This window comes from Neolamprologus brichardi, chromosome 16, assembly GCF_056152115.1.
Source record: "Neolamprologus brichardi isolate AB-2024 chromosome 16, ASM5615211v1, whole genome shotgun sequence".
In the NCBI taxonomy this organism is placed as follows: Eukaryota; Metazoa; Chordata; class Actinopteri; order Cichliformes; family Cichlidae; genus Neolamprologus; species Neolamprologus brichardi.
Window position 1 is genome coordinate 27,487,716 of NC_142119.1, and position 9,194 is coordinate 27,496,909.

At 37.0% G+C, this 9,194-nt stretch overlaps 1 protein-coding gene across 2 annotated transcripts; it reads right to left on the reverse strand.

Moving 5' to 3' along the window:
* Positions 1 to 360: 360 nt before the first annotated feature.
* snx4 (sorting nexin 4) lies at positions 361 to 8,254 on the reverse strand. 2 transcript variants are annotated; one of them, XM_006788613.3, is made up of 14 exons: positions 8,187 to 8,254; positions 7,328 to 7,452; positions 6,860 to 6,995; positions 6,540 to 6,689; positions 6,164 to 6,211; positions 5,372 to 5,427; positions 4,947 to 5,019; positions 4,499 to 4,560; positions 4,029 to 4,094; positions 3,842 to 3,931; positions 2,982 to 3,081; positions 2,658 to 2,803; positions 2,045 to 2,159; positions 361 to 1,885 (listed from the first exon to the last, which is right to left on the reverse strand). In XM_006788613.3, the coding sequence occupies exons 1-14, from the start codon at positions 8,196 to 8,198 to the stop codon at positions 1,838 to 1,840; spliced, it is 1,227 nt and encodes a 408-aa protein (XP_006788676.1). In that variant the 5' UTR covers positions 8,199 to 8,254; the 3' UTR covers positions 361 to 1,837. The 2 variants fall into 2 exon arrangements, with proteins under 2 accessions (XP_006788676.1, XP_006788675.1); XM_006788612.3 differs by having other exon boundaries at positions 8,109 to 8,246.
* Between the last annotated feature and the right edge of the window lie 940 nt (positions 8,255 to 9,194).

Genomic DNA, 9,194 nt, shown 5'->3' on the forward strand with positions numbered 1-9,194 from the left:
TTGACCAATGTACCCACTGAAGACACTAATATGAGCAATTTGAGAAAGTATAAACACTGACACATTTTCACTTTCCTCCCACCAAGTGTCATGGAAAACTTAAAAATTTAAAAAAAACCCTGAGGGGATGGTTTTGAGTTATCTTGGCAGAGATGAATCACTGAGGTTTGACCTTTAGACTTTGGTAATAAAAAGCCTGTTTCTCTTATCTTTTAACAGCAACTAAATATAAACAGGAAAAGCAAACATGTCTACGCGAAGAATCAAAACACCCACAGCCACCTTTACATGCTAAGCAAAACCAGCAGTCACATTTCATCCCGCTTATAAAAACACAACAGTAAGTTCAAAAAAGGGAAATGTTTATTAGTCATAACACAATGATTACATCTGACACATTTGTCATTTAGAAAAAAAAAAAACAAACATACATAAAGCTTCAATTTGAGATTCTTTCAGTAAAACGATTGTTTATTCTGGGGAAAAAAAATATTTGCTGATCTCAGCACAACATTCAGATGTCAGATCCATTATGCACCAATTTTTCTCCCCTTCAGATTGATGTCATCGAAGAAGCTGTTTAAGTAAGCCTAATGTGAGGATCTCAACCAAAAAACAGTCTGTATCTGTGTGTAGCTGCACTCAGGTCATATCAGAATAAGTGGTGAGGCACATTGACAGTGGGCTGAGTTCGATATGGGGTTTTTTCTGTTGCATTAAAGCTACAATGCTTGACAGCAACTAAAGGATCAGATTTTTTGCATTTACGGTTACATTTTGTGTAAACAATAAAACTATGAAACTCAAATTGTGAGAGTGATTTCTTTCCTCAGCCAAAAAACAAAACAAAACAAAAAAGCCCCCAAAAATCACATAACCGAAGTTTTTCAACCCTTCTTCTGTATTTTCTACTATAAATTTGTAGTATAAAAGCACTTGGTCTTCAATACTTTGGTCAGCAACAGATTAACAATAACAAAGATTACTTCTGTGTGACGAACATAAAATGACTTTTAAAAAAAATAAAGAAAAAGGAAAATGGAAATGTAAAAAGTGTAGTGGCTTTCTAAAGCTCGGTCCATGTTTACAGTCATATTTCTTGCAGTTCATTTCAAATTGAACATTCACCAGTGCACTCTTCTGCTTTTGTTTGGTTCGACTTGCTGTTGCAAATTTGAAATTGAAACACAAACGTAAGCAAAACATTAGAAGTTCTATCAGAAACAAGTTCCCCATTCTTTAACTCATCACTATTGCCATTAATCACATAAAATCAAATAATATGAAAACCTTTATGTGAGGAGATTCTGGAGAGGGTTGAAAGGTAACACGTAAAGATCCTTCCATCAAGGCGGGCAACTCTAAAACGAGTCACATGAACCACTGTTTGCAAAGTGCAGCCTGTGTCAACTCATAAACTAGTATACTGCTCTGTGTTATTCATTGTGACTTATTGAGAGCTAACAACTGAAATATACTGCCTGTATAATCCCATGGATCCATTGTGCAATGATAATGCCACATTTTCTTCCTGGACATGTTAATGAAGCGCAACTAAGGATGAGTGTGTAAATTTGGACCGTCTGAAGTACGAAGGTCAGAAAATCAAGGAAAAGGTTCTATTAAGACACCTGACGTTAAAGAGGCATTGTTCCACTTTCACTTTTTTAATGTGTGTGTGCTTCAACTAAGTATAGCAAAACAAATTAAAGGCAGCATTTGGGTTCCCACATTTTCTCCACAGGACTACAGTATAATCACTGGCTGTTGGTCCTAGTCTGTACAATCAGAGTATAGTTTTGGTGCATTACAGTACGATCGCTTTGGAAAGTTTGGCTCACATTTTGCTGAAACACTCCTTGGCATTGGACCACACCTGGATTCCCTGTAACAGTACACAAGTACCAGAGAAAAGGAGTGACTTAGAGACATTGAAAGACAAGACAGAAATACTAAACAGTTAAGGAGTGGTACTGCTGAACAAAAGACCACATGCTAGGAATTTATATAAATACACAAAATACACAAGAATAAATGCCCACACCTTCTTACACATACTGATCTGCATAATGGCGTAGCTTATCAGCGCCTCACGCAAATCTTTGTCTTTCTGCTCTTTAAAATGTTCAATGTCGTCCCATGCTGCTCGCACAAACTCCCTGGTGGCACAATCACAAAGACGCATGATACTGTTAGTCTGTTTGCGTGGAGAAGAAGCACAGGGAGAAGAACAAAAGAAGAGGTAGAGGAAGAAGAAAAGGAAAACAATGCAGCATTTGCTTTGTTCCTTATTCTTATTAGGTTCTAGTTCCTGTATTTTCTACTGATACCGCTGGCTTTTGTTTTTCCGTTTAAAAAAAAAAAAGAAAAAGAAAATTGAATACAACTACTTTTTAATTACACATGGAACCTCAATTTGTCTCTCAACACTTTCAGCAAATACCTCAGTTCACCAGTTTGTGCTGGGGAAAAAATTATCTAGTCTCCTGTTATTATTCTTTGCATTTATGTTGTTCAGTTGCAACAGTTCAGTCAGAAAACAGAGTCAGATTATGTGCTATATTTTTTACACAGAGGAGGAACAGTGAGGAAGAGAAATTTAAAATAGGGATAATTTCAAAATAGGTAAGTGGTTGATAAGATAGTGTTGTGCTTACTGGCACTCGGTGTTCTTCTCCTTGACCGTTTCCTCTCCTTCCTGAATACTCTGCTCCAGGGCTGCTAACCTGCTCTCTTTTTGCTCCGGGCTCTCTTGGCCAAATAATTTACTGGTCATTCCCTTCAAAGAAAAAATTCGCACCGTCTGCACTCACACACAAACAGACACACACGGAAAAACAAATGCACGCATTAAATTATGTTCACAACAATTTGGATCACAACGGTGTTTTTGAACACATGCCCACTTCTGGTTCTTAATTTGCACATATCGAGCGAGGAGAAAGACAGATTATAAGCCAGAGTGTGTGAAAGTGTGTTACCCCGGTTGCCAGCTCTTCTTTCTGTTGTTTCTTTTGGGCAAGGTCCTGAGCTGCCATCTCCAATTCATACTGAATCAGCTCATGTTTTCTGCACACTGACCTTAACGCACACACAAATTCAGACATATTTTAAACCCTGACAGTCCCAAAACATGAATGCATTCTGCTACAAAGGCTATAACAGTCAACAGAATGTATTTACATTTACTGTAAAAGATGTGGGCTGCGTCTGATCCAAGTCTGATCTACAAAACTGACACTCTTTTCTCTGCTGAATGATGTTTTAATGCTTACAATAAAATTCAATTCATCCAGAAGAATAGATTTTTAGCAAACATAAATAAGAGATATAGTGTCAGAAATGTGTGCTGCATCACTACAGACCAACTAAGAGGAATAAAGCATGAAATTACACACTGACCAAAGCAACCCTTGTGTGTTTGTGAAAGAGGAAAAACAAAACAAAATAAGGAATAGATGAGGTGGAAGGTAAAGTATGAAAAACAAAATGTCCAGGCTTTCCAAGTTATGCAAGCAGAAGCCTTGTTGGTATGAAGTCTCCTTTTACTGTTTACATGACTGTGCTATGGAAGACATTAACCTTTCCAGATATTAACAAAGATAATGATGGCTTCCTGTTCCTGCTATAAATCACTGCTGCATCGGTAACTGAGCTAGAATACCTGCTTCAGCACAATGATTATTGTATTATGCCTAACGTCTAATTCCATGTTTTTACATATGGTGAGATTCATGTATACAACTTTTATGCAAAATGCAATAAAATTACAGCATATTTAGAGCATCTGTCTACCCTGATAAGTGTGTTAACAAAACCAACTTGTAACACAATACAATACCTGACGGCGTCAGTGTAGAAGAGGTATTCTTTCAGCTGGTCTGCGAAGTGCTCTTCCTCCTCCAGAATGTCATCAATTGATGCAGCATAACTGAAACAACACGCAAAGTCAATGTACAATTGAAGCAATACCAAACAAACATTATGTGTTTGTGTCCATCATCAATTCAGGTAACACCTTTACTTACGTGTCCATGTGGTGTCCAGCACTCTGCAGTCCATCTCCCATCTCTTTCTCTATTGCGCTCCACTCACTAAAGACAGAAAAATGTTCATGTATACTTGACTTGAATGCAGCAGCTCTCTTTGTTCACTAAACAGAAAAATGGTTGTCTGAAATAATGATTGTTTTTTTAGTAGTCAAGTATCTATTATATCATGATTACCCAAACAAAAGGAGATTGTGTGGGCATACAGAAACAAAGAAGGCAATTGAGGCATATCTATGAATAAAGGAATTCCCTAATGACCCACAACAATCATTTAATACTAAATGCATTATTACTGCAGAGAAACTTTTTAAGTGACCTAATTCAATAAAATATAATCTGCCTAAAATGTTTTTTTTATTCTGCTTATATAAATGGATACAGTAACTTATGGTTGTAACTATAATTTGTTACAGTAGAAAACAAAGAGTAGAACAGGTGTTCCTCACCTGAAAACTCTGCCATAGTTACCATGGACTTTGTAAACTCCATATAGCCTGTCTGCTACTCGCTAGAAGAAAAAACAAAACTAATCATTGGAAACAGACAGGTTACTACCTTGGACGGTCTGCTTTAAAAACCTTGAAAAGATACATTTGGCATTAGAGTGCAATTCAATAACTTTCTATTATTCTCAATGTCTTGGATGCAGCCAGCTTTTAAATCACTTTTAAATAATAAACGTTGGCATGCTATGGAGTAGACGTCCAAGATAAAATGGTGAGGGCCCTGGAAAAGAAAGTCAAAATTCTAGGAAAGTAGATACAGATTTTTGTATTTCAGAGACAAAAATGTTGGAATTTGAAGTTCCACAAGCAACCACCAACGGATGCTCACGGCTTGCAAAAAGCATCAACTTAAACCTCAGTCTCTCTAAACAACCATGCCAAAACTTACCGCTCGAATTCGGAGTAACTGAGAGATGACGCTGTTCAGTTCATCACTGTACTGTTTCAGTGCTGTAAACCGCCTAGAGGCAAAACAAGAAGAAAAGTAACTGATTGAACAGTATTTTCTTTTACATTATTCACTCTAGAAATTTGTTCTTTCAGTTTGCCTTGGAACAGAATAAATTATTACTTAATATGGTGGTAAAAATAAAATTTTCATATTTGTGCTCATAAATATATCCAAGTGATTATCACACATCTTACACCCTGTTTTTGCTGCCTGATTTTATAATGAATATTTCATTTATTCTAGTTATTAAAAATTCCTGAGAAAGTATTTCACAATAGTCTTAAATCTGTCTAAGTTGTGTAAGTTGCATAAATCCTAGAAAATGGAAAAATTAGGTTATGTTTGGCTGTTTTTACACCTACTTGTCAGGATTCTTGACTCTGAACATGGCACTCAGAGACTTGAGTCTGGAATCAGCCTGTTAGGGAAAAGAATTACACAGCGAAATATACAAAGAAGTGCTTTAAACATAACTCAGTTTGATTTTGTAAAACACACAAAAAAATGCGGATATGAAATTCAGATTAAAATGATGAAAGCATCAACAGAATCATTTACAGTGTATAAAAGATGGAAGGAGCCACAGGCTGGTTTGGTTTTAAAGCTCTGAGCTGAGATTTGTCACCGTCACAATTTTAACTTTTGAAACCAGACATAATGATTGCAGTGCGGGATCTGATTGGAAATTCAAGGGACACTGCATGCTCATATGCAACTTACTTTTGAACTGGAAATTAGTTCAAAATAAATCACACAGTGTTAAGCAGACATGTATTTCTGTCATGTTTGCCACCTGGCCATTAGTTTGTGGCAAGAACAGTTTATACAGGCAAAAAAGCTTACCCTGGTTTATTGTCCTTCTGGACACTGATGGGACCAATAATTTAAAAAGGGATAATCACACTGAAAGTAGTGATTCAGCCCATAAGCTCATCAGGAAAGTATTTACAGGAGTCAATGATCGAAAGAGAGGGCAGTGGTTTTCCCATGGTCTTCCATGAAACCATAACTTTAGATGCCCCCTGCTGGCCATTAGAAAGAATGCCTGTTTCTGGCACTTCCAACATTAGCTTTCCTTGTCAGACCTGGAAACTACTTGCATCTTTTACACGTGTGACCTGAACTTGTGTCTTTTACACTCCATCTGGCTGTACCTTGTCTTGGAAGCCTGTTTCCAAAACCGCATCTCTCCATCCCTTTTCCTGAAGAAATGACAGGAAAAATACATGACAGACTCGAAAGTCAGCCAGATTGTATAACCCCTCTCCAAAAAACAACCCCAAAAAACGGGGGTATTCCAGCTACAAAAGCGGCTGCAATGAAGAGATAAATCTACCAACTATGGGTTGGTAAATTCTTTACAGTTCAGGGTTCATCTTTAACGTCAGTTTGAAATCTGTTATATTTCTGTTGAAATCTGTTATACTGTTAATGTGGAAGGTGTGAATATACTACATGAATAGTGAATATACTACATGAATGGCAAAAGATCTACAAGGGACATTATGCAACTTATGTTAGGCTGCTAACCTCTGTAAGAAAGAGGAAGAAAATTTTGTCATTGGAGAGGACTGGATGTGATGCAACACGCAACAGGAAATTTTCCAGGCCAACTCGCCGCCGCTCAACAAAGTCTGGATCTAAGTTGTCTGCTGAAAGCTTGTGCCACACAAACTCGGCCTGTAAGAGACACAAATAAGGGTGGAAACAAAAAAGGTAAATGGCTGAATATTATTTACTATGAAGTTGAAGGTAGGCTGTATTAGTTATAGCCACTTAATAATTTCCATTTAATTATTTTTTTTTTAAATTATTGATTAGTCCTTTCCCACCACCTACGCATTACTCACCCTTTTCTCTGGTAGCGGGGGGATGATAATGTAGGGATAGGTGACCAGCAGGTAAGTTCGGAGAAGCTCAAACTCACTGTAGCGTCTCCACAAAGTGTCAGGTGCCGCTGGTGTCCCTCCCTCTGTTTCAGCAGGCCTGGACAAAGACCAATGAGAAGAAATAGTATTTCAGGTGTGTCAAAAAAGTGGTAGATGCTTGAGCTACCACATTTTCATTCATAGCACCTTGCCAGTTGATACAACTTCCCAGTTCAATACTATAAAAAGCAAGACAAAAAAGCAAATTTGTTGTGCAAACTGTAATATATCTGAGGTAAAAAATAAATAAATAAAAAAACCACGCAAAAGAATGCAAAAATGGAAGTGTTCAAACTCCACCTCTCTCTACTTTTTTATAAGCACTAAATTTTTGCATATGATGCACCTATGATGCGGACAGAAAAGTGAATGCTTCACTTTACAACCTACCGTATTTCAATCAGGTACACAGTGTATGTTTCCTGCATGTTAACAGTGTTCTTCCCTGTTCTCTTCTCTGCCTCTGCCACATTTATCTCCAGTTTCCTCAACAGAGCCGTCCCTCTTTCCACCATCTGCACACACCAGAATAAATTATGAGTATGGAAGTCAAAAAAAGGTAAACATGTGGAAGAGTGTTAGCAGCAACGGACAGGGGCTAAAAGAACAGAAATATGCATTAAACTTGAGTATAAAATAAAGGTCATCTGTTTTGGTTAGCTGGAGATACTATAACAATAGTACAGCACACAGAGTTATGGCAGGCGTGTGCAGGTCACAAGACAAGGCCATAATCTCCGAAATACTGGTGGGGAAAGTTGCTTTAGTATTCGGAATTCAATCTTTCTAACAGGTTAGCACTCAAAGAGCAGAATGGGCAACATGGCTAACATAAACTTAGGTTTAGCGTTCAGACTTAATAGCTAGCAAGCTAACGTCAGGAAGACTAAAGTTTAGGACTAAAGTTTGACACAGTCTTCGCAGAAGCAACTTTAAGTCATTTAATTAATTTAACGCTAAGCCGCAGAAGCGAGTAAGCTAAATCTAGCGGGGGAAGCCAGTGAACGTTTCATAAAACTCCGCAGGCTTTTTGTAGAAACAGTGGAAAAGTCTTCGACGCTCCAACTGGCTAACATTAAATTAGGCCCTATTTGAAAGGTTTTCAGCAGTAAAAAAAATTGTTTTTTAAACCTCAAGTATGGTTTTTATGAAGAACAACAAAAGGTACGACCGTATTTATGATGTTGTTCTCAGATTCCGTGGAAGTGATGTCGGTATTACTAATCACGGCTACTTCTTCGCTACTTACAGAGTCTGCCATGGTTATAGGCTGCCAGAGTACTGCCGCCGCTGCTGCTGTCAGCTGAGCTGGCAGAGTGGACTGCTGCCTGTTTTCTGCGCACGCGCAGTTCACGGCTGGGAAAATGGTTTGCTTTAGGTCTGTGCTTTTGGTTTCGGTGATCATTTCTAGGCAAATTATACGTACGTATTAAGCTATTATTATCCCACACCCGATCTCACGAGATTAAAGCAAAGACAATATATATATATATATATATATATATATATATATATATATATATATATATATATATATATATATATATATATATATATTTTATAACTAAAACAATCAATAGCAAATTACTCTGCAATCAATGACACCGAATATAGGTATTTTGTTTAGTTTTAGCATAATTGTTAATGTTCAGATCTTACAGAATTAAGGGGATTTCCCTCGTGATTATGCAAAAACATAAAAAACATAAAAAACATAAAAAACATAACATGGTTGCACGTGTGAAATAGTTGCATAAGATGTGTTCACAAGTTGCAAAGCAGCTTTCCATGCAATACTCCTCATTGTTGAACCCATTACCCTTTGCATAGCTTATTCGACACCTTTTTTTGGCAATACTGACATCTACTGGTTGGATTGTGGCACTCATTCGTTTCCACCCTATACTTTGTAAACGGTTGGTCTTGTTGCAAAATCCCAAGTGTGTAAATGTCCTCCTCAGTGTAAACGTCCATTGAATGATAATAAGCAGTGAGTGTGATATATGTAGACAGTTATCTGAATTTTTGCATTGTGTTTTTGGAACTTTTACCTATTTTGCATTACTCTTATTTCAGTATTTCTCCCTTTAATTTAGTCTTGAATCCAATTCTGCTTTCTTTCTCTTGGTTTTATGTTTTTTTTTTTTTAAAAAAAAGAAAATATGTAGGCTTTGATTTTTTTCTTTAATTGTGTTACATTTAGCTCTTGCTTTGTATGCTGTGTATTGCCTTTTGCAAAGTATCTTTCAACATTTTA

Bases quoted from the DNA above. Each gene is read 5' to 3' on its own strand.
- snx4 (XM_006788612.3), bottom strand. From the start codon at position 8,198: ATGGCAGACTCTGTAAGTAGCGAAGAAGTAGCCGTGATTAGTAATACC. The intron at 6,996-7,327 runs GTAGGTTGTAAA...GTCTTTGTCCAG, and splicing joins GTGTACCTGATTGAAATACG to GCCTGCTGAAACAGAGGGAG. The intron at 6,212-6,539 runs GTTAGCAGCCTA...TCATTTCTTCAG, and splicing joins TCTTCCTCTTTCTTACAGAG to GAAAAGGGATGGAGAGATGC.